We start from the raw sequence: 25,999 nt of genomic DNA on the forward strand, positions 1-25,999 counted from the left end.
ACAGCTGAAGGCAGTCACCTCATTAAGCCCTAATAAAAGGAGGACTCACACCTGAGCTGTGTGTGGGAGCTGGGAGAGAATACGATGGAGTGAGGGTGGCATGTGGCAGTAAAAGGTTTCACAAATGACATATTTTTACTTAATTATTTTTTCAAAGGGCTAACTGAGTTGTGTTTGACCCTTGCCTTTTACGAGACGTGTCTTTTGTTGTACGTGTTTATCCCGGCAAGTAGCTTAGCTGCCAGGGTGGGTAGTTAGGATCCAGTGTGAGATAGGGAAAACTCCAAGTGGAGTTAGGAATTTTGTCATTGTTTTGTGTTTGTGTTTTTCATTTTATTTTTGTTAGGTTTTTGGAAGTGAAAGGGTTTACTTGTCACTGATTAAACACCATTGTTAACAGTGCAGATGGTGACAGGCTATAAAACGGTATGTACAATATTTACAGACACATATACAACAGAGGATTTGTATCCTGTGTGTTGCCAAATAAATTAACAAGCTATAACCAAATGTAGAAGACTACCTACCTAGGGACATCCAAATCAATAGCCTACTTAACTACTCTGGCTAACAAACTTAAATACAGATGGTAGCAACCACTCCTAGCAGGGTTCGTACGGTCATGAAAAACCTGGAGAAGTCATTGAAATTTAAAATGCAATTTCCAGGCCCTGGAAAAGTTATGGAAAATAATATTTTTTGAAAAGTTTTGGAAAAGTAATGGAAACACAGCTAAAGTTGCATCAAATATAATTACTAATTAATCCAATCGTAAAAATAGTATGTATAGTAATAAAACGTAAATTGTCACGTAACCTTCGCGGTATTTTGGTGGTGTGAGAAGTTAATTCAGTCTGGCTCAGTCTGTTTACTGGCACGCCCAACAGGCACGCTTCTGCTAATGTAGCAGTTAGTAAACGTAGGCCCTACTGTGCCGACAATATGCCAGGGAAGTGCAGTTTCAATAATATATCACGGCTCGAAATTAACTTTTTTACTTCGTAGCACTGGTGCTCCCAACTTCAAAAAGTTAGGAGCACCCACCAAAATGTAAGGAGCACCAACAATATATGCAATAGATTTTTTATTGATAAAAAACGACAATATAACAGTACGGTTTACAAGTAACAGTTAAACTGTCACGCATAAAATGTGTCGACTCTTCAAGGAATTGCGTGTTATGCATTCAAACGACAAAGAGCTTCTCGTCACATTAATACCGCTAATTAAATCAACCGCCAGTAAACTGCATCGGAGAAATGAGCTGTTTCAAACGGGTCGCTAAAACACTAAGTTAACGTTTAAAAAAATGCCGTAAAATCGTGCGCTTCAACTTTTCAGCTTTCGATAACGCTAATAAATTGAACATAAACTTTTGTCTTTAGGTAACATTAGTTAACGCGTTAGCTCTTTGTGTCGCGTGACAGTGGAGTGCAGCGAAAGGGAGTGATTGAAGGCTAATATTAACCAATTTAAAATCAGCATTAAAGGTAAGAATGTCAAGCTCACGATTGGTTAGAAGGGTTACCGTCAGCTCCTAAGGCACATACTGAGTGTACTAACTAGCGAATGTAGCCTACAGAGAAAGACGTTCGACTGGAAAAACTGACAAAAACTATTCGAATTAAAATATGAGAGAATGTATCTAAGTGTGTCTGTCTGGTGTTTATTTGTTTTAGAGAGTCACCATATATTTCAGATGCAGACCTAATTTTACTTAGTGTTACAATAAATAATTTTAAATTGTCCCGCTGAGATAAAGTCATTTGTTTTGGTCATGGATATTCAGTTAAAGGTTGTGGAGAAGTCATGGAAAAGTCATTGAAAATCATTGGTGAAAAAGTGTATGAACCCTGTCCTAGACAAGTGTCTATACAGTAAAACCTGTTAATCCTATGTGCAAGTATATAAAGGCCTCTCTTACCTGTCCCAATGCCTCAGCGTGGTGGACAAATGGAACGGTAACAAACAGGGTAAAACAAGGGAAACGGGTACACTACTCGCGATACAACCAGGGATTAACACGCAGTACAAATACACACAACCAATGATTCACGATACAGATAAATAACTGAGTGTAATGCAAAATACAGGATGGCCAGCAGGTAATTTAAATCAGGTGTGGTCTTTGGATTTGTGGGAAGGTAGGCAGGGGCCAGTAGGATGAATATGAAGGGTGGTGGGAACGGCTAATGGCAGCGGGTTCTGAAAAGGGGGAAAAGAGGGGGGAAAAAGGACGTCTCTGGAATGTGATGAAAATATTTACAAAATTTACTTTCAATACCGGCAGTGACAAAATCAGTATTAAACAGATGCATACGGCGGCTTTAAATGTCAATTCCCACAATGCAGTTGAGTAGGCTAGGTCTACATCTCCATCATGCATTTGATTGATGAGAGTACCATCCTTACCCTAGAGCCCCTGTTGTACTTTGATGATATGATTGTCTTTAACCATTGCCATTAACATGTTGTCCAACTCGGGTAGTTCAAAATCAAATTCTGGGATTTCTTCTACAAATCTTAACTCATCCTCAGGTCTAGTAGACAAAATGTGACGTGTGGTATTTACATATGGAAAGTGGTAGGGCCCAATGGAACAGGCTGTAGGGGGAGTCATGCAAAATGAAGTATTATTGATCTGGCATTGTGTAAGACTACCATTGATGGAAAGGTAAAAATGTGTATGTGTTGTAGTTATGCAAACATCATTATCTTTGATGATTACTCTGGTGAAGTTATTATGTACGTGTCAGATTTACATCGCACACTTTACTGTTGGTTTCTGCCATTCCACAATCACAGAAATCTCCATAAGGGGTTTTCTCACAGCACTGTGTGTCTACAGCCCTCCATTCACCTGTTTTTAGTTGGGTTATGAAGTTTGGAATGTCTTTTCTCTCCTTTAGCACATTTCCTTATAAACTGCCAATACTCTCAAGCTTTACAATTCTGTCCATTACCTGCTCAGGTTGGAAGACAGGGATAGAAACAGTTACTAGCATGGCATACATTTGTCTCATGAAATATCCAAACTGTGGGAGAGTTTCCAGCAGAACATGCCCATGTTTTGTACTATAAATTGTTAAACACAGTCTCATTCCATCATTTTATGATTGGTATGGAAGGAATCTTTTTGCTTGGTTTTGGTGGTTTTCCTCCCTTTGGAGAGAAGGGCAAATTGATACCCCCCATGAGAGGACCATAACAGAATGGGTTGTAAAATCCAGCCGGGGTAGGATGAGAGGTGATCCTCGCCATTTGGATTAGATTACTATATGGAATCGGCAGTTTGCATTTGTCAAGGTTAGTCATAAAGTCTTTGAAATTGTCAGAGGATGTGCTGAAACATTTGTTTAGTCCAAACCATTTCATAACAACCTCCTCTGTGAAGAGAGTTATTGGCACTCTGCCAGCCTGGATATCCTAGAGTATGTGTGAAATCTCTTGATATTTAACTGAGGAAAACTTGGCACAGTATACTTCTTTGTGAATGGTTTTAAATGCTTTCCTGGCCCTGTCAGCAAGGATTTACAGTGCAGATGCAATGGTATGTATATTTCCTACTGTGTCCTGTTCCTCCTTTAGGCCCTCTTGTAAGAAAGCGTCAGTTTGTAGGACCTGAGTGGAAATCAACTCCTTCAGTTTTGGTTCATTCCTTTTCATTTGTAGGATATCCATCTAATTTGAAATACCTAATCCGGTTCCCGTAGCTCCTAGAACACCATCCAGGAACCCGAGCAGCTTTCGTCTGGTAGGTGTGGGGGTTGGGCTGTCGTTCTGGAAGTTGGCAGCCACCATGTCATGGTATTTCAGGAATGCTGTTGTCATGAGGTCCTTGTACATCTGGGTCACGCTCTCCCCCTTGCAATGCTCGTCCAGATCTGGAGACTGTGCTGTCAAGTTCACCAGGACTGGAATATGGACCCACTGGACATTGTTGATCAGGGCGCCCTGGTGTGGTCTTGCAATTACCCCAGACAGAGGTGCTGGGCGCTGCTCTGGGCACTCTTGTGTCATCGCCATCAATAGTAGCATTATTGTCAAGAGGACCTCCCACATATTTATGCTGGATTTCTGAAATAAAGAGAAGCAAAACAAAAATAGTTTTAACCCATAAATAGTTATACATGGCATTACATTTTATTGTATTTCTTCAGTTGGTCTACACGATACCACTTCAGTGTGGTCCTACCCCCTTTTGTCTAGCAGCAGATCTTATAAATTCATTCCCCACATTCATCCATCAGAATTAGAATTAGAATTTCTTTATTGTCATTGTATTGGTGCGTACAACAAAATTCAGGCGCACTGCCCGAGCGGAGCTCAAATATACAAGATAAAACAAGGTAATAAAAATATAAAAGAAAAAAAGGAATAATAAAAACTCTACATACAGCTCACATGCATGAACTCACGTGCACACACTCTGACCCACATGCACACAAATTCACACACGCATACCCATTATGCCTACGTATGCACCAAATAAGGACAGAGTACCTGAATGCACAGAATAAATACCACTGTTGCACAGAATAAATATAAGTATTGCACAAATGAATATGAATAAATATCAGTATTGCACAGGGGTATTGTACAGTATAAATATTGACTATGGGGGTGTACTTTCAGTGCAGAGTTCAGTGTACTGATGGTTTTGGGGTAGAAACTGTTTGTTAATCTTGTGGTGCGCGCTTTGATGAACCTGTAGCGCTTTCCTGAGGGCAGAAGGACAAACAAGTGATGGGCGGGGTGATATGGGTCCTTTAAGATGCAGGATGCCTTCCGCAGGCAACGGGAGCTATAGATGTCTTCCAGGGCAGGCTGATGTGTGTTGGTGGTCTTCTGGGCTGTGTTGATGACTCACTGCAGAGCCTTCTTGTCAGTCGCAGAATGTTGCCATACCACACTAGGATCCCATGTGTCAGGACACTCTCAATGGAGCAGCGGTAGAAGGACACTAGCAGCTGTTGTGGCAGGTTGACTTTCCTGAGTGTTCTTAGGAAGTAAAGCCTCTGTTGTGCCTTCTTAACCAGAGAGTTTATGTTGGTTGTCCACATGAGATCTTCTGAAATGTGGGTGCCCAGGAACCTGAAACTGGAGACTCTATCCACTCTTCCTCCATTTGTGTGCAGTGGGGGATGGTCACCCTGCTTCTTCCTAAAGTCGATGATAAGCTCTTTTGTTTTATGAGCACCAGTCTGTTAGCCTCTGTACCTCCTCTCTGTAAGCTGACTCATCGCCCTCAATGATCAGCCCCACCACTGTCGTGTCGTCTGCAAATTTGATGATTGTGTTTGTTTTGTGGGTTGGTATACGGTCATAGGTGTACAGAGAGTAGAGGAGGGGGCTCAACACACAGCCTTGTGGAGCCCCTGTGCTGAGTGACAAAGTGAGAGAGTGGTGGGGGCCCATCCTGACTGACTGCTGCCAGAGTGTTAGGAAGTCCTTTATCCAAAGGCAGATGTTGTGTTCGAAGCCTAGGTCGGACAGCTTGGAGACCAGTCTGCTGGGTATGATTGTGTTAAATGCAGAGCTGTAATCCACAAACAGCAGACGTGCATAAGCTCCCCGTTGTTCTAGGTGGAGCAGTACAGTGTGGAGGGCAGTGGCAATGGCGTCATCTGTTGATCTGTTGGCTCTGTATGCGTATTGGTGCATGGTCCTCTCCAGTTGGCTGACCATGGACCTTCGTGATAGTTTTTTTATCATGACTTCGTCTCCCAACTCAAATTTCTGTTCTTTCACATTTTTGTCATAGTACATTTTGTTGTATTTTTGGCATAATCCAATTTGTTGTGCAGCTTGATGATAAATATTGGGATGAGATTTTTTTTTTTTAGAAATATTACTGTATTCCACCCCTCTGCTAGGGGTCCTGGCATTTCTAACCACAAATGTTCTGGCATCTGCATTTTTCTTCCCGTCATCAATTCATATGGACTGTAGCCAGTGGTTTTATGACTAACACCTCTCAAGGACATTAGAATGCTCGGAAGGTTTTGTGCCCAATTTGGACTGTTGTCCAGTACCATCTTTTTCAATGACATCTTCAATGTTCTATTGGTGTGTTCAACACCCCCAGATGCTTGTGGGTGATGTGCAATGTGCAGGTGATGTTTTTATCTAGTTTTTTGGCTAGATCTGAGTGTATTTGTGAAATGAGTGCCTCTATTACTTTCCAAGCTAAGAGGTAATCCCCATCTGTAATATACCTGTTCCCATAATACCTGTGCTGTGCCCAGAGCTGTATCTGCCTTAATTGGAAAAGCTTCAATCCATTTGCTGAATGTGTCCACAATCAGTATGTATTTGTAACCTCCTTTAGCAGAGGGGAATGGACCTATGTAGTCTATCTGGAGGTTTGTCCAAGGACCTTCAGCTAAACATGTGGGTCTTAAGTGTCCTTTCTCTTTGATGTGTGAGGGATTCATTTGGGCACAAACTAAACAGTTCAAACAGTATGTATTTACATCTTTGTCCATATCTGGCCATCAAAACGGCGATCTTTAACTTTTTCAGCACCTAGATGCCCCCCTTGATTGTGGATGTGATATAGAATATCTGAACGCAATCCTGATGGTGGAACCCATGCCACACTATCTGCCGTTTTGTACAGTAAAATACCATCAGATGTAAGTAGTATATGTCCTACACTTTCTGTCAAAAATGATTTATGACCCCCCTGTCAGCTTGATTGACAGGTCAGTTTGACTGCTATCCGTTTGTCAGTGATATTTCTGACACCTCCCCAAATCAGTGTTTAAAAGGAGACATTTCTGCGGTCCAGATTCAAATTAAACCCTCAGATCTTCAGTCTGACGCCCTACCAGTTAAGCTACCCCGGCTCGTGAAACACTGTGCACTCTGTCGCTGCTGATGCTGCCATTTTAGTATCGCAAAGTGTGTGAAGAGGATACTTCTCACACCTATTTCCGATGCTACTGCGGATGACGAAATGACTTTTGCGCCAAAAAAGAGAAAATCTGAGAGTTTGATCCGATTTCTTCAAAATGTGACGGATGCTGAGGAATACGAATGGATGTTGTCTGATGGACGTTGGTAGATATATTTTTGACAAAGTTACATGATCTGTGACACTATACGTCGTTGAATCTGGCTGGGGGCCATTTGAAGACGACATGTTGCACATTTCATTCCGTGCTAAAGACTGAAGTTTGTTTAGAAACAAAGTTTTGTCAAAAGATCTTGTTAAACAACGTACAAAATTTGAATTAACAGCATTGTTATATAAAATTATAGCTGATGAGGTTGACAATTTTAACACTAAGATTGTTCCATCGTCAAACAGCAATCTTAAAAAACAAATGATGTTAGCCAGGAAATTGTCTACAGAGTGGGGTGACCTTTTGCGCATGGGTGCAAATGCTGTCAAACCGTGTCGTGAATATGAGCGATCTTTCAGACGGCATGGAGCCGTGTCGAAGGGGTTTCAGCATAGGACACATCACCAGTCTTTGTACATACATAACGGATGTCTGTGTAATGAAGCTGTCTAAAAACGAGTCAGTAATTGTTTGTAAAGTAGTAGAAATACTAGTCGATTTCCTGCTTGAGAGAAATGTTGATGCATGTGTTAAATTTTGAGACTACCTTGACACATTGTGAGTTTGTAATCTTGTTGAAAATAAAAGATGTGAATCAAAATAAATAATGTCATTATTTGTTCAGGTATTTGGAGAGCAGGTATCATGACAGATCTTCTGAATTCTGTTTACTACACGCCCTCTAATGAGGGTTCTTTTGGTGGTAAAACACGTTTAAAAGAGGCTGAGTTCAAAGACACAGGGTTACGGATGTCTGACAAACAAGTTTCTGAGTGGTTAGCCGGAGAGGATGCCTATACGCTTCACAAACCTGCACGCATTAACTATAATAGGAACAGAGTAATAGTGCGCGGTTGCGCGGTATCAACATTCAATTTCAAGTTGACCTGGTTGATATGACTGTACTCAAAGGAAAATGACAACTTCAAATATATGTTGACTTGCATAGATGGTTTTAGCAAATACGCATGGACAGGTTTTTTAAAAAGCAAAACAGGAGCGGAGGTAGCGAAAGCATTCGAATCCATACTGAAGGAAGGAAGAATACCTCAAAAACTACAGACTGACCGTGGAAAGGAGTTTTGTGACAAACTCAGCGCATGTTCGTCAGAGAGGGAACATTAATTTCCCATTACAGCGATAGGGTAGAACGGGGTAAAGTAGCACTCGTGGTGGATGCATTGTTGCTTTGACTAAGCCATAGTCATTTTCGAGAGGTTCAATGTCCTTGAAAATTATCTGAGGGTGACCTATAGGGTAGCTTTTCCTAGCCTGACAGTATGGGTATAAGCTTGTGAAATCCAAATACCTGATTTTCTCGCCCTCCTTCAGTCAGAACCTTTATTTAAATTCTCGGAGGTACAATTGAGGGCCAGGCCCTCATTTTCAATGTAGCCGAGATTACAAACACAATTAAAACACAATAGGTGTAATAAAAGATCATAAAATAAAGCAACAGCAACTAACATAGTAAATAATAAAATAACAGTAATAAAATACAGTAAAATATGATAAAAAATAAAATAAAATAATAAAATAAATAAAATCAGCACAGATACGATCAAAAACAGATGCACTCAGAGACAGGAATGTTCAAAACCAGCGATCTAAACTGCCCATAAGTAGGTAGAGAGCTGATTTTCAGCAATTGTTGGAGCTCATTCCAGGAGGATGGGGCACTAAAATGGAATGCTGACTTCCCAATTTCTGATCGAGCCCGAGGGACCTTAAGCATAAGCAAGCCATTTGATCGGGTTTGATAGGGTCCAGAGCGCCACTCTAACAACCTTGTAATATAAGGTGGAAGCATTCCGACAATGGCCTTAAAGATAAACAAAAACCAGTGTTTATCACGCCTCACTGCCAGAGAAGACAGACCCACCTTGGCATAGAGGACACAGTGGTGGGTACCATAACTATCGCCAGTAATAAATCTGAGGGCAGAGTGATAGACTGTGTCCAAGCGCTTAAGGGAAGAAGGAGCAGCAATTCTATAAATAATGTCACCATAGTCTAATACTGAAAGGAAAACTGCTTCAACAATTCTTTTTCTACTGATCATAGGGAAGCAAGATCTGTTTCTATAAAGGAAGCCAATTTTTGTCTCAGTTTGCTGACAAGATTATCTATATGGAATTTAAATGAGAATTTCTCATCAAGCCAGATGCCAAGATATTTATATTCAGAAACTCTCTCAATTTTAGAACTATTTGCAGTGGATATAAATATGCTATCATAATCAGTGCTTCTGGCCCTAGTAAACAACATGAATTTTGTTTTGCTTGCATTAAGAACCAGCTTAAGCTTAACAAGAGCCTCCTGAAGGGCATTAAAAGCAAGCTGCAGTTTCTCAATGGCAAGCTGAGCAGAATCAGCAATACAATACACAATAGTATCGTCTGCGTATAGATGGACTTGACAATCATTTAGTGGGGAAACAATATTATTAATGTAAATGGTGAAAAGGATAGGGCCCAGAACTGATCCCTGCGGAACCCCCTTCGACACAGGCAGGAACCCAGACTGGGTGCTCCCAGACTTCACACACTGAAATCTCCCATACAAGTAATTATGAAACCAATCACAAGCTTTACCATCTAAACCAATGCTGCACAGCTTCTGTAAAAGCAAAGCGTGATCGACTGTGTCGAAAGCTTTAGACAGATCTACAAAAAGGGCAGCACAGTGTTTCTTACTGTCTAGAGCAGACATAATATTGTTTGTAACTAGCGTAACAGCTGAGATAGTGCTATGCTTGGCTCTAAATCCGGATTGATGTGGGCTTAGAACTGAATGACTAGAAAGAAATACTTTGAGTTGATTATTTGCCAGAGATTCCAGAATTTTAGCTAGGCATGGTAATTTGGAGATTGGTCTATAATTGTTTAGATTATTTCTATCACCTCCTTTGTGCAGTGGAAATACATGTGCCCATTTCCAGATACTAGGGAATATTCCTGTTGAAATAGAAAGATTGAATATGTGTGATAACTGCTCTGCAATGAATGGAGCAGCCATTTTTAGAAAAAAGGGATCTAATTTATCCTCTCCAGTAGCGCTCCTGGGATCAATGGTTTGCAAGGTCTCAAAAACAACACTAGCAGAGAAGGGCTGAAAGGAAAACTGAAAGGCCTGGTTCATAGTATATACACAATCATCACTAATAAGAGGGGGTGCTGTATATTCCTTTTCGAATAAATGCCCAGCCTCAGCAAAGTGCTTGTTGAAAGCTAGGCAAACCTCATTAAGATCAGAGATCAAACAGTCACCAGAATTTTTTGTGTTGGTTAATGTAAGCGTTATGTGTCAGGGCTAGTGTGTCTCTGGGGAGAAAACATGTCTTGTAGACAGCCATACAGCAGGACGCTAGCGTGGTGTGGTTAAACGGGTCAAGCCCTGTACTTTCGATAAATTTGTCGCGGTATTTTAAGCACGCCTCTCTTAGCAGGACAACATCATTTCTACCATAGGTGTACAGTTCTTTCTGGAAGTCAAAAACACGGTCAGTGACTTCGTTGTACCACTTGTCAAACTCTGCCTTGTCCTTATCCTGTCACGGTTTCTGTGCAGGGTAGATCATTTTTCCGTGCCTGCACCGGCTCAGTTGTTAGCATTCAGATTAGCTACTCGGCTAATCGTTATTTTGGTGTTTGGGGACGATTAGATAGGTAGAACATTCCTTGCATTCCTGCAGGATTAGCACGGTGATCTGTTTCACCTGTTGGTTGCTCACGTCTTCGGCTGATTACCTGTGGCTGGGTATTTAAAGCGTCAGTAGGCAGAGGAACGGTGCTTGAGTGTAACGTGTTTCTCTCTAGCCAGTTCCCTGTCTCTTATCTGAGCAAGGTATAGGAAGTATTTTAGGAACCAAGGAATTATAAAGAATTCAGACTTTAGTTTTTTTGGGAAAAAGGTATTAGGACGGTATTTGTCCAGATTCTGGGTTTGGTTTTTAGGGGTTATTGTGTCACCTTCTGGGCACAATCATTCCGCCTCTTACTAACCAGTTTTCCCCCCTGGTTTTAGTTGGCCTCAGAATGTCTTCTGTTCGGTTGTTTCTTTTTCTCAGCTTTGGTTCGAAGTCGGTTATTGTTCTTTATTTCTTGTTTCCCTGTTCCTTTATTTGTTATACTCCTTCTTCCTCAGTTACCCATTTAGGGGTTTATTATTCATTATTTGGGATACGTCCCTTACGAGTATAGCCTATTCCTTCCTATTTCGTGTCTCACGAGACTTAGTGGTTACCAGAGTGCCCTTCGGTAACTTGTAGATCCCCTGTTTGGTTGCGTCTGGTCTTCACACTTACCCTCCCTCACATATCCGACATGGCCTCATAACCATAGTAATGTTTGTCGGAATGAGGGCCTCGGTAGTTGTCATTTTCCTGCTTGTTAAATTTGTGCGGGAAATGCCCTTTCTCCACAGTGCTCAGATTTAACGCTGCGGCCGTTTTAGCAAGACGCGTAAGGATGAACGAGTAGCTATCTATAGCCCCTTTTCCACTGCAGGGCCGAACGGTTCTGAGCACGGAGAGGAACGGTTCCAATGGCGTTTCCACCTGGAAACGGTTTGGCGCGGAACGATTACAAACAGTGCCCAGCAGGATATTTTCGGCACGGTTAGACAACCGTGCTCGGTGCAGCAAAACCGTTCGGTTGGGCAGGCTTAATGACGTATTCACTCATTGGTTTTACATTACGTCAGTTTTGTGACTCCGCATACAGTCTCTGCACGTCCTCTTCCGTAAGCTAGGTCGGCGGAGAAGCAAATATAAATAGAAATGCCAATCAAAAATCGTATTCCATCATAGCAACAAGATACACCCGACAATAGCCATAAGATATACAGCAGTGAAAATGCTGCTCACTGAATAACTAAATAAATGGGACAAAGTTTAAAAAAAATGATACCATGTCATTCTACAGTCAATATCTGGGACTAAATATTGAATAAATACGTAACCTTTGTGGGCAGGAGAAAACGGGCCCCGGCCTGGGCCAGAAGCGCCGGGGTCGCTCTCTTCCACACTGTTGTACACTTCTTACATTACATTACATTCTTCAAAGTATACACACTTCTCGAAGTCTGATGTAACTGGGTTTATTGTTAGTGAATCAAAGATTACATACAAGAACCCGGGCTGATCTGCACAGTTCAGTGCAACCAACAGTCACTCACAAAGTAAAGACAATACATCCAGTCATTCTCCAAGCACTCCAAATGTAACGGTACGGGTGCTAGGACCCAGGCGCAGAGTGGAAAAAAAAAAAAAAACACGAAACTCAAAAAGGGGAAAATTAACAAAGACTTTACTATAGACAGGTAAACAAGCAGGGAACAGACAAGGCCACGATGGGCAAAAACACAAACTCAAAAAAAATCTAATGAAACAGAAAACAAGAGGAACTCACAAACACGGGCAGGGCAGAACACGGTCAGGGCAGAACACAGGCAGGCAGAGCACAAGGGCATTACAAACAAACACTTCTCAGGAACAAATACAAACAGGTAAAAAACACAGGCAGGTACAAAGGGTCTGAACAAACGCAAGTCGGGAACAAACACAAGGAACCAGCACCCGAGTCAAGGGGACAAAGAACTTAAATAGACAGGGGGTAACAAGACACAGGTGAACTCAAAAAACAATCAAACCAGAAGGAGGGGATAACAAGACACAGGTGGGAACAATGATGGAATAACGAGACAATAGAAAACAATCATACAATTAACAGAGGGGGAGCAGGACACAAAACAGAAGTGCCGCCATCTGGCGGCCCAACAGGGGAAACGCAGACAGGAACACAGGACCATGACACACACTAAAATCCCCCGGGGCTAAATGCTTCTTTTTATCCATTTTTGATAGCCCCTCCTGTTGTGGAGCTTAAACTTAGTACTTCCCACTTATTTTCTTTGTTGCTCAGGTCCTGTTTTTGACACCATTATTTATGAGCCCCTTCCTTTCTTTATTTTAAAAAAATGATGGCTTCCATCTCCCATCTGAATCTCCCTCCCCATTCTATCACAAATCATATATTCTGACAACACATTTGCGTAAAAGGCAGAAACTGCGTTCGCTTTACGTATATGCTTGCATAAAATGCTGAATTTGCATGGCAGAAGCTGCGTTTGCATTACGTGTTTGTTCTTACTGCATGTGTTTCTGGTATAAGCACTTACTGCTACAGGTTGTTAATCTTATGGTTCAGGTCGACCTTTGTCCGCTCTGCGCACCCCTTCCTTTGCTGGCCATATAATCCATCATGGAGGTGGGGGCTGGTGCTCTTGAATACATTCCTTTCCCATATACATTGGGCTTGTGCTTTTGAGTATATATATATTTCTTTCCCACACCTTACCATTGGTTTTACGCGTAGAGATGTCCCTTTTGAGACCGAGTGGTCATATATTGTCTTGGACAATCTGTTTATGAAATATATTTCGCGCATTTGTGATGCCTGGGTACATTCAAAATAGCTGTGCATAATACCACACGTATCGTTTATGGAGTTGTCGCCGTTTTTAGTACAGTCTGGCTTGATTGGAAATTCATTTATTCAGTAGGTGAGAGTATAAGCTTTCTAACTATGTATAGCATATCTAATTTTGCTTTTGGAATAGCGTTTTATAGGTCAGCGTAACCGAAAATTTTCTTATCGCATTCACTTACGCATTAAGACGCTGCACCTAACGAAACGTTGTTAACAATTTTTCGTAATTTCTTGGAAAATACTATTATTATTGAGGACTTCTGGGCATAGCTAAGCCATATATTTGCTGATAGACCTATCGGACATCGTTTTCTGGAGCAAAACAGAAGCGGATTGAACTCGTTCATTTACTGTCTCTGTTTGAACACAGATAAAATTTCATCATTGCTATGTAAGTATTACTAGTAATAGGTTAGTGGTATTATACAATGTGGATATTTCACACTGTAATGTAAACGTTAGTTAGTTTTTTGAATTAATGCAACAGTGATGGTCAGTGGAGGATACGCTAAAAAGAAAAACCAAATACAGAGCAGAATACACAGAATCCTCATCCGTTTCGTCAGCCAACGAAACATAACATGACAAAAACAAAACAGTATGGGGAGCGACCACAACAACTGGTGCATATTACATTGACAACGGGACGCCGTCGCTGATCCACCGTGTCACTTGCTGTCCTCACTAGATACTTCCTAGTCCTGGTTTTAGCAGCCCGACGGTGGAAACAGAAACGGTAACCGTTCCCACGAAGTACTGAGCAGCGCGGAACTTTGGAGTAATGCCCACTTTGGAAAAATGTTCCAAGAGAATATAATTGTCAAATCCCGCAGCGTTGTGTGCTATCCATGTATAACCTACATACTTGGAACATCTAAACTTACTCAAAGGTTTTTCAATACAGTCATCCCTTTCATCTGTAAACCCTTCGCCGTTAAATGTGATGGCACAGACAAAGTTGGCACTTTGTTTGCCATTCTCAAAACGTGTCTCAAAGTCAAAGAAAATGTACTTGTCTGTTTTTTTTAACGCGATAGGTTGTATTCAGCAATTATGTTCTGCATCTGGTAACAAATCTTCGCCGCAATGAACACAACGCCCTGTAACACATTTGTGCGTTTTTGGTTTTTTTTACACTGACATGGTAGCGTCTGTTATATTTCGTACAATACTTTGTAACATCACATGGCGCCACTAACACTCCTGACTCACCGGTGGAAACTGGCCGTTTGTGTTTCTCAAAACAAAAGCCTGATTTGCAATACCTTGAACAATCATTGCAATATTTTGGCATTCTGTTTCTTGTGACATTCAGAGTCATTGCACACATCACAACTGAACTTGCAAATGTGGTTTCATCAATTACTAAATCCAGAATAGCAAAACTGACAAACATATGGTTTGCCTAGGAATGCCTTAAGATTTCGTATCATATAGTAATGGTCATCGTGAAGATATACGAATGCCGTCCTGCTGTGTGGCGTGTCGCTTGTCTGATATTTCTGCAACATGTTTGTACCCGATCTGTAGAATACGACAATTTTAATCCCTAATGCACTCTCAAACTTTTCTGAAACATCTTTAAACCCTATTTTCTGCTGTACTGTAAAACCTGTGCATGTATGTATGTCTGCAGCAACCTTCTCTAGTGTGTTAGTGGGTGTTTGCGGTTCCAGATAATGCGCGAGACAGATTGTGAAACACAGGTTGTTTGAAATGTTAGAAGGACACAATAAATTCCTCCTGTTCTTGCTAATCACTTATGTGCAAGGTCGCACAGCTTTCTATACACCCCAGACCATGAAGATCTAGCTGTGGCCATCTGGGGAACTAACGCTGAGAGGAGAGCGTTACAGGCAGAGTGTTGTACATCTGAAGGGAATCCCAGGCCTGCTTTGTCCCCACAGAAATTGAGCACACTGAAAGAGTCACACCTATACGCCACAAGTCAATTTAATCTTTTTTACATGCCATGACATTAGTCCTGTATTTGTAAGTAAAATGTAAAAAGGACATTGTTAAATTAGTCATGATTGAGAGAATTGTTTTCAAGTTTCTGTTTGTATGTTTATTGCTAGGTTTTTATACATGCTGTTGCGCAAATCGCCTATGTTGGGGCTGTATGTTTAGGGATTGTGAGATGAGCTGTAAGTACAAGTGATTGTAGATACCAGGGTGGATCAAGTGGTATCAGGATCTACGGTGTATTATCAATGTATTTCAACTGTGCAAAGCCTACAATATCTTAGCCAAACCAAATTGTTCCTATTCTGAGTCCTGACATTGGTAATTGGTAAAAAGAAAAATTGAGTGTGTGTGTGTGATAGAGAGGTAGATAGAGCATGAGAGATTGAGTTACAGTTAATGGGTCAGTAAATGACCTTGCTGTTTGCTTTGTTCTGTCAATATTTGCTTCATCTTTTCTGGTTAATTTCACTTGAGTCAATTTGTAACTGTCCTATTTTCAGACTTTTTTTTTTTACAAAATATATCAAAGATTGCATTTGAAAAATGTTAATGTGTCAGCTTTTTTTCGTTTAACCTTAACCATGTGCACTTACTCAACTAAAAATAAACAATATTTGTCCTGCCAGATAAGCCGACAATATCTTAGCCAAACCAAACTGTTCCTATGTTGAGTCCTGACATTTGTAATTGAAAAGAAGCAAAAAATGCAATGTATGCAAAAATTGAGCAGGGTTACAGAATGCAGAATTTTTTTAAATGGCATCCCTCAATCATCACAAGCCAGCAACAGGGAGCATATACGGGCATGATTGTACATAGTTTGCGAATTGGACATTCCAGATACTGGAGGGGTTGGAAAATTAAATGTGAAGTCTTTGGAATGTCTTTTGACGTGTGCTTTCTCAATATGTGTGCCTCAGTTCCTCTTCTGTGAATAAAACTTGCATACTGTTATTTTAATAATGATTTAAAAACTTGGTCATGAGTAGGTTGGAGAGCATTTACTGCCACCATGGTGCAAAGAGTGTACTACTGGGTGTGCACACAGCACAACTCATTTATTTCAACAGTTAGGCACAATAAATTATTGCTGTTAGGTTATATACTGGTTTGCAGACATGCAGATTTGTGAAGAAACAGACCTTGGGTGATAACTGGATGTAACATAACTGTGACATTAGGAGCAGCACACAGAGTTAAAATTTTAAAGCTGAGAGACAATGGAGTTACATTTAAAACTTTGACACCGCAATCATCACTGTATGGAGCTCCTAAAGCAGGGGTGTCCAAACTTATCCAAAAAAGGCCAGGTGTGGGTGCAGGAATTTGTTTCACCCCAGCACTAAGGCACCTGATTCAACTAATTAACTAATCATGGTTAGTTAACTAGTTAGTTAACTAAGACAACTCCTTCAGAGTTGTCTTATTCAGGCACTGAAGATGAAGCAGGAGACAAAAGGCTTTCCTGATTGGCTGTTTTGCCATAACTGCAGTTTGGCAGGGCAAGTCAAAGAGTATGAAAAACGTGAAAATCTTGCTCAGTTTTCACTTTTATAGATGTTAATGAAATAGACATTTATTGGGTAACATTTTATTTTCGCGCTTGAACCAGACATTTTATGTTCTCATCGGTGCAGTAAATGAAAACAACCATTGGACGTTAGTGGTAAGACTTAACACTTCATGTCATGAAGTTATAATAAAAATATTTTGATTGTCAAAAACCTATATATTGTCTTCGCAGGCAATGTATCCACAGCAGAGAAGGGCGCTGTACCTAGACCCATTCGGAGCTCGGCCAGAGGCGATGGAGAAATGCAAAAATGTGACCCGGTAAAGATTAATTGTAATACAACATCTGCTGAGGAGGAGTTCATCTGAACACTGGATTTCTCCAGGGCATTTATAAGAAAGAAGATTAATATTTCACGCTGGACATGTGGAGCTTTGCCCCATCCCAAGCGAAAAGACTGCAACTCATTTTCTGTAAGTATAGCTCATTTGCAAATGTAAGCCACTCTAAATGAATACCACCTGAAACTTTCTAGTTTGCAGAGCGCCTCTTATTGGGCAGTGCGATTTTTTTTTGAAGGAATGAGAGTCATCCGCAGAGAAATAGCATCCACTCTGCTGAGCTACACTGGTATGAGTATGTATTACTTGGGCTAATCTAAGACCAATTTCTTCCCAGTGTCACACAATCATTCCGTCTTTCTCAGATGACTTGACAAACCTGTGTCTGCTCACAGGCAAAGCAAACCAACAGCAGGCATTTACTGTACAGTCCTGACACATGAATTTCTAAAGTAGGCTAAGTGAGCGTGACATGCTCTCCATTGTTAGGATTTTGTAAGTTGTGTAGTGTGCATTAGGCATAAGACTGACTAAACATCCCAGGCAGTTGCTACTGTTTAGCTTAGTCTTAACTGAAATTAATGTGTGTTTCCATTTGTAATTATTTCTGATCATTTGAATGAATGTGTAATTACTTGAATCTGCTTGCTGTCTATGGAGTGCAACAACACCCATGGTCTCTTTCCTTCCAGAAAGCTCTCCACCTCAAATTCTAACAAACAATCTCATAATCGTAATACAGTCGGTTATTGCTGAATAACTAGCTATTACGCCACTTGTATCGCTTATGAGTTGAAGCTGTATTTTACCCAAAAAGATGCAAATAATGAGACTTGCCTTTGCAATTAAAAGATGTACCGTACCATTTTAAAAGTATCGTTTGAGCTCCTGTGTCTTCAAAATCTAAATGATACCCATCCAGTAATGAAATTATATTACCTGGGCTTTGCATGTTAAATGAGAACTCATTTATATTTCTGAAATGCAATTCCCACAAAGATTACACAGCTTTCAAGGAAATATTTTAATTTGTTGGCAATTCTTAATAAACAAACAGGCTAGCTTCCACACAAAACAAAAATGGCAAACAAAGGTTTTTTAAAAAACATGTTCTATTGGCTGAAATAGCATCACATGTGCATTTCCTTATGTCTATTTTGCCTGAGTATCCTGCAATTGGCCACTTTGATCAGATGTCATTATTGGAAGAAGCACCTAAATGTCCAATGGAGAGTATTATTGATTGCGGGACTGGAGAATTTGTGATGACAAAATCAACAGGAAAAAGGAGAAAATGTGAAATAACCCACGTTTGGGGCTTTATTCTGTTGATGTGTGAAGTTGTACCTTCATTCTGTGTGCTTACATGAGGTCAGAAGGCACAGATGTTAATGTTCTTAAGGAAGTAATGGTCCAATAACATGAAAAGGAAATCATATAAATTCCTATAAAATTGGCTGTTTATGAAATCAAAATAATTACAGTTTTGGTTGGGCTAGCAGAGAATACCCTGATGACTGACAGTCTGCCAGTGTGTATACGTATACAGTATCACAGCACATGGCATTTACTGATGAAGTGCATGTTTCAAAAGCACTGTCACACAGAATCAGATGATTTTAGTCTGCAGAGGCAACAAGTACCTTCCCATGAATCTCGTACTCAACTGACACCCAATCAAAAATGTTACCTGTGGACACAGTGAGGATGTCATCTGAATGCAATGCCTTAATCTGACTTTCAGGCAGGACATAGTCCCACATATTAACATGGGAAATTTCACCAACAAAACTCTGAGCAGAATCAAATTTCCCCAAATAATTATCAGGGTCCTGTCCTAGAATGACGGTACCCTCGGGTTGAATCGTGTGTCCCAATTTGTACACCTTCCGAACGCTCCGCTTGCCGTCCACCCAGAACGCAGACAGACCCGTGGTGGATTCCCACGTGATGCACATGTGGGTCTTGAACGTGTTCAGTGGCGGTAAGTCAAAAAACACCCCCTCTCCACTCAGGTAGAAGGAATAGCGCCCATCCGCCTCTCGCCAGACGTTCAGTTCGTCAAAGTATTTGGTGCGGTACGCAAAGAGGATGACCTCTCTCTCGCCTTTCAGCTCCGTGGCCAGCTTCATGCAGAGTGTAAAGGCTTTGAGCTCCAGGGGCTTCTGGGGTGTCAGTTTGACGTAGCTGTCGTCCGTCTCATAGGGAAACACCAGGGCTTTCCCAAACAGACCTTCAGCACAGGTGCATATCAAGGAATGTAAAGGTTAGTCCATTGATATTGTCGTATTACATTGCAGGTAGCGATTTGCAGTGGAGGTGCCATCAAACCGCCTGGCATGTAAGTGTCCTGAGAGACCCACCTAACCTATGCCTGGCGATAATAATTGTAAGCGCTTGTGAGCTTAAAAGCAGTCCATTACATTCTACGACAAAAGTGGACAAGTGTTGAGAATTAGCATGTATGCTAAAACACTTAAGCAATGCATCTGGTTTGTCCAATGTAATTGTGATGTCCATGTCAAATAAATTTAACTTAACTTAAATCTATAGTCCAGGGAACAAACAAAATTATACTGTTAAAATTTATCAAACACTGTGTGAAAACACCCTACTGCCTTTCTATGAATACTTGCATGAACAGTATGTATGGTGTGGCTTATAGGATACTGTATGTGAAAGATCAGATGAATCAGGACTTGTGAAGTAATCTATAGTGAGCTCCATAGTGTTTGGGACAAATACATTTTTTTCTTGATTTGGCTCTGTACTCCACAATTTTAGATTTGGAACCAAACAATTCAATTGTGGTTAAAATGCATATTTTCAGATTTTATTTAAGGGAATTTTTTTTAATACATTTTGGTTTCACCATGTAGAAATAACAGCACTTTATAAATAGTCCCCCCATTTCAGGAAATCATACTGTTTGGGACAAATAGCATCACAGATGTTTCTGATTAATCAGGTGTGTAAAATTGCTTCCTTGGTGCAGGTATAAGAGCAGTCTATCTAGTCTTGGTTCTAGCCTTTTGATTCCATTATTGCCATTTGTCAATTTGAGGACCAGAGTTGTGTGAATGAAAGTCAAGGAGTAATAAGAAGAAGAAAAAATCCAGTCAGACATAGGCCGAATCTTAGACTAATCAATAGCACCAGTTTGGAACATCATTAAGAAGAGAGACAGCACTGGTCAGCTCCGAAATCACAAAGCCTGGTAAGCCCAGGAAGACCTCTACAGTGAATACAATGAATTTGGAGGCATTTGATTGAACTTGCAGATATGATGCTTCTCTGCAAATTAATTATGAAATGTAAAGTCTTCTGTGTACAGTAGTCACTAACTCATCCACACCTGCCTCCGGAAGACTGTTTCTGAACTGTTAGACAGCCATTTGGGGATTTTTCTTCATTATGGTGAGAATTTGTCAGTCATCAACTGTAGAGATCTTCCTTGGCTTACCAGGCTCTTTGTGATTGCCGAGATCACCCGTACTCTTCTCAAATGATATTCCAAACAGTAGATTTTGGTTAGCCTATGGTTTGACCTCTGTCTATGGTGAGACAAAAATGTATAAAAATACCCTGAAATAAAAGCTGAGCACTTTAAAAGCACTTTAACCACTTGTAAATTGTATCATCACAAATCTAAAATTGTGGAGTACACAGACAAACAAAGAAAATATATGTCTTTGCCAAAAGCATTGTGGAGCTCTATAATGAAATTCACTCAAACGGCATTCCTCAGTAATAGAAACAGTGTTATTGAAGATTGTGACCAGGCTGTACCTTCAGTGGTTGAGACAGCGACACCATTAAGCAGGAGGGTAGTCACCAACACCCCCATTTCACAGCATGGAAACTGGAAAGACAGCGAGAGATCGCATAAACCAAGGCACAGCTTTACGCAAGCAATTTCAGATGTATGTAGCGCAAAACAAAACCAACAAGTTATTCAGACCAAAGTACAAAGTCATGCTTACTGAGTGAAATACATTTTCAAACACAAATACCGGTTCATGTTCACTGGTTTCAGGTGCCAACTACATAAATATAACAGCTACTCCAAATTTTCAGATTATACACATTTACATTCCAATAGATTACAGGGTTTAGTGAACAAACAAATAATTTCCCCATACCATCTTGTGTTTGGCTTCCATGGCAGATTAAAATGGGGAGAGGTGCTGCTCCTTATTAAAACCATGCCTGAGATCCCCCCCCCCCTTCTTTAACCCATGATACTGACATCCTATTGGCTGCTTTACAGGAAGAACCTTTCTTTTGGACTTTTTGACAGGATAAATATTGTTTGTTTTTAGTTGAGTAACAAAGAAAGAATGATTTTGAACCATCTGCCACTGACATTTCAACTTTGATCGGGTCAACTGAACAGTATTTAATAAATAGTCTTTTTATTGGAAAATTCTTTAAACTTGGAGTCAAATCCAATCTTAAAAAATGAAAATATTTTTCCTTAATGAAATGCTAAATGGCTGTTCTGTATTGGATTTCTGTGATATTAACATTTTATGTTCAGTAGAAACAGGCCTTGGGTGATAACTGGATGTAACATAACTGTGACATTAGGAGCAGCACACAGAGTTAAAATTTTAAAGCTGAGAGACAATGGAGTTACATTTAAAACTTTGACACCGCAATCATCACTGTACGGAGCTCCTAAAGATGGGGTGTCCAAACTTATCCAAAAAGGGCTGGTGTGGGTGCAGGAATTTGTTTCAGCCCAGCACTAAGGCACCTGATTCAACTAATTAACTAATCATGGCCTTCAGTCAAGACCTTGATACAACAAGTAGAATCAGGTGTCTTAGAGCTGACCTAAAACAAAAACCTGCATCCACACCGGCCCTTTTTGGATAAGATTGGACACCCCTGCCCTTAAGGGATATGGGCGAGAAAAAAATGAATACTTTTGTTCCTGTGTATGTGTTAGCTAGCGAGTGATAGCTAGGTAAACTAGTGTTGTGAATACACATAGCATTCCACACAGGAGTACATAAATGATGTGCAGGAATTTGCTAGCTCCGGCAACAATAGCTGAAAATTGCTGGAACAATAGCCCCTTCAGACCGCTTTAACTGATGGTCATGCTGCGTTTAGCTGATCAATAACATGTCTTAGCATGGTGACCTAGAACAACCTGCAGCTCAATCCTCTTTCTGGATAGATTTGCACCGCCTTACAGTGGTGGCCACGAAAGACTTTGTTCACTGATGTACTGGAGACCATCTTACGATGATAGTTCTTGATGGTACTTAGTGTCTGTGATATAACCATAGCTTCTCGAACAGTACTAGAGACTTGCTAGGTTATTCTCAGTGATAGCGAATACATGTTCGCTTGTGAAATGCTTAATAGCATTATGATGTGATAGTGCTGAAAACAATTTATGGTTTTAGCTGGTGACCAGCTGGTTTCTTTCTGGTTTGTACTGGTGACAAGCTTTTTATATCTGGAGACCATCTTAATGATAGTTCTTGATGGTTTATGCTGGTACCACTCTAAGAGCTTGTGGTTATGGCATACATTCCCTTTGAAAATACCTTGAGTAAGTGCATGGTAAGGTTAAAAGAAAAAAAAGCTGACACTAAAATGTTTCAATGCAATTCTTTTTTTACTAAATATATCAGTTTGAAAATAGAACAGTTACAAATTGGCTCAAGTGAAATTAACCAGAAAAGATGAAGCAAATATTGACAGAACAAAGCAAACAGCAAGGTCATTTACTGACCCATTAACTGTAACTCAATCTCTCATGCTCTATATCTACCTCTCTATCACATACACACACTCGTTTTTTATTTTTACCAATTACCAATGTCAGGACTCAAAATAGGAACAATTTAGTTTGGCTAAGATATTGTAGGCTTCCCACAGTTGAAATACATTGATAATACACCGTAGATCCTGATACCACTTGATCCACCCTGGTATCTACAATCAATTGTAGTTACAGCTCATCTCACAATCCCTAAATATAGAGCCCCAACATAGGCGATTCGTGTAACAGCATGTAAAAAAACAGCAATAAACATACAAACACAGAAACACTTAATCTTTCTAAAAATCTCATAATCATGACTAATTGAACAATGTCCTCTTTACATTTTACTCACACTCAGGACTAATGTCATGGCATATAAAAAAGATGAAATTGACTGGTGGTGTATAGGTGTGACTCTTTCAGTGTGCTCAATTTCTGTGGGGACAAAGCAGGCCTGGGATTCCCATTAGAAGTAGGGCACTCTTTGCTGATAACGCTCTTCTCTTTCAGAGTTTCAGTTCCCCAGATGGCCCGTTAGGTCTTTCATAAAGAGAGTCCTTCAAGTTGGAAGTGATCTTCTTCCACACTTCATGATGTCATTGCCAATATGTATCGGAAATTAGTAATTAGTGAAGCCAAATGGACGGTAAATAATTTATTTTGAAATAAATCCTTTGTATATTTTTCAACAATATACTTTTTTGCGTGCACAATCATAAGAGATCTTCACAAGTCTGCATGTCTGCAAACCAATATATAACCTAACAGCAATAATTGATTGTGCCTAACTGTTGAAATAAATGAGTTGTGCTGTGTGCACACCCAGTAGTACACTCTTTGCACCATGGTGGCAGTAAATGCTCTCCTACCTACTCATGACCAAGTTTTTAAATCATTATTAAAATAACAGTATGCAAGTTTTATTCACAGAAGAGGAACTGAGGCACACATATTGAGAAAGCACACGTCAAAAGACATTCCAAAGACTTCACATTTAATTTTCCAACCCCTCCAGTATCTGGAATGTCCAATTCGCAAACTATGTACAATCATGCCTGTATATGCTCCCTGTTGCTGGCTTCAGAGAGTGATGATTGAGGGATGCCATTTAAAAAAAATTCTGCATTCTGTAACCCTGATCAATTTTTGCATACATTGCATTTTTTGCTTCTATTCAATTACAAATGTCAGGACTCAACATAGGAACAGTTTGGTTTGGCTAAGATATTGTCGGCTTATCTGGCAGGATAAATATTGTTTATTTTTAGTTGAGTAAGTGCACATGGTTAAGGTTAAAAGAAAAAAAGCTGACATTAACATTTTTCAAATGCAATCTTTTTTTTTTTTTTTTTTACAAAATATATCAGTCTGAAAATAGGACAGTTACATATTGACTCAAGTGAAATTAACCAGAAAAGATGAAGCAAATATTGACAGAACAAAGCAAACAGCAAGGTCATTTACTGACCCATTAACTGTAACTCAATCTCTCATGCTCTATATCTACCTCTCTATCACACACACACACTCAATTTTTCTTTTTACCAATTACCAATGTCAGGACTCAAAATAGGAACAATTTGGTTTGGCTGAGATATTGTAGGCTTCCCACAGTTGAAATACATTGATAATACACCGTAGATCCTGATACCACTTGATCCACCCTGGTATCTACAATCACTTGTACTTACAGCTCACCTCACAATCCCTAAACATAGAGCCCCAACATAGGCGATTTGCGCAACAGCATGTATAAAAACCTAGCAATAAACATACAAAGAGAAACTTAAAAACAATTCTCTCAATCATGACTAATTTAACAATGTCCTTTTTACATTTTACTTACAAATACAGGACTAATGTCATGGCATGTAAAAAAGATTAAATTGACTCGTGGGGACGGAGTGTAGCACAGTAGGTAAGGAACTGGGCTTGTAACCGAAAGGTCGCAGGTTCGATTCCCGGTTAAGGACACTGCCGTTGTACCCTTGAGCAAGGTACTTTACCTGCATTGCTTCAGTATATATCCAGCTGTATAAATGGATACAATGTAAAATGCTATGTAAAAAGTTGTGTAAGTCGCTCTGGATAAGAGTGTCTGCTAAATGCCTCTAATGTAATAATGAAATGTGGCGTATAGGTGTGACTCTTTCAGTGTGCTCAATTTCTGTGGGGACAAAGCAGGCCTGGGATTCCCTTCAGATGTACAACACTCTGCCTGTAACGCTCTCCTCTCAGCGTTAGTTCCCCAGATGGCCACAGCTAGATCTTCATGGTCTGGGGTATATAGGAAGCTGTGCGACCTTGCACATAAGTGATTAGCAAAAACAGTAGGAATTTATTATGTCCTTCTAACATTTCAAACAACCTGTGTTTCACAATCTGTCTCGCACATTATCTGGAACTGCAAGCACCCACCAACACACTAGAGAAGGTTGCTGCAGACATACATACACGCACAGGTTTTACAGGACAGCAGAAAATAGGGTTTAAAGATGTTTCAAAGTTTGAGAGTGCCTTAGGGATTAAAATTGTCATTCTACAGATCGGGTACAAACATGTTGCAGAAATATCAGACAAGCGACACGCCACACAGCAGGACGGCATTCTTATATCTTCACGATGACCATTACTATATGATACGAAATCTTAAGGCATTCCTAGGCAAACCATATGTTCGTCAGTTTTGCTATTCTGGATTTAGTAATCGCTGAGACCACAGTTGCAAGTTCAGTTGTGATGTGTGCAATGACTCTGAATGTCACAAGAAACAGAATGCCAAAATATTGCAATGATTGTTCAAGGTATTGCAAATCAGGCTTTTGTTTTGA

At 40.2% G+C, this 25,999-nt stretch overlaps 1 protein-coding gene and 1 long non-coding RNA gene across 2 annotated transcripts in view; one reads left to right on the forward strand and one right to left on the reverse strand.

Annotated features, from left to right (window-relative positions):
• Positions 1-25,999, forward strand: part of LOC135243992 (uncharacterized) — a 118,250-nt gene that overhangs the window by 60,799 nt on the left and 31,452 nt on the right. The gene's annotated exons all lie outside the window — the stretch shown is intronic.
• On the reverse strand, positions 18,393-21,613 carry LOC135243989 (C-reactive protein-like). Its single transcript, XM_064316150.1, has 3 exons — positions 21,526-21,613; positions 21,173-21,245; positions 18,393-19,616 (listed from the first exon to the last, which is right to left on the reverse strand). The coding sequence occupies exons 1-3, from the start codon at positions 21,544-21,546 to the stop codon at positions 19,003-19,005; spliced, it is 708 nt and encodes a 235-aa protein (XP_064172220.1). The 5' UTR covers positions 21,547-21,613; the 3' UTR covers positions 18,393-19,002.

This window comes from Anguilla rostrata, chromosome 17 (assembly GCF_018555375.3).
Source record: "Anguilla rostrata isolate EN2019 chromosome 17, ASM1855537v3, whole genome shotgun sequence".
NCBI lineage: Eukaryota > Metazoa > Chordata > Actinopteri > Anguilliformes > Anguillidae > Anguilla > Anguilla rostrata.

What these genes read in the sequence shown, in the direction of transcription:
- LOC135243989 (XM_064316150.1), bottom strand. Translation starts at nt 21,546, where the DNA reads ATGGAAGCCAAACACAAGATG. An exon ending in TGGAAGCCAAACACAAGATG is followed by an intron (nt 21,246 to 21,525) that starts GTATGGGGAAAT and finishes CTGTCTTTCCAG; the next exon opens with TTTCCATGCTGTGAAATGGG. An exon ending in CGCTGTCTCAACCACTGAAG is followed by an intron (nt 19,617 to 21,172) that starts GTACAGCCTGGT and finishes CCTGTGCTGAAG; the next exon opens with GTCTGTTTGGGAAAGCCCTG.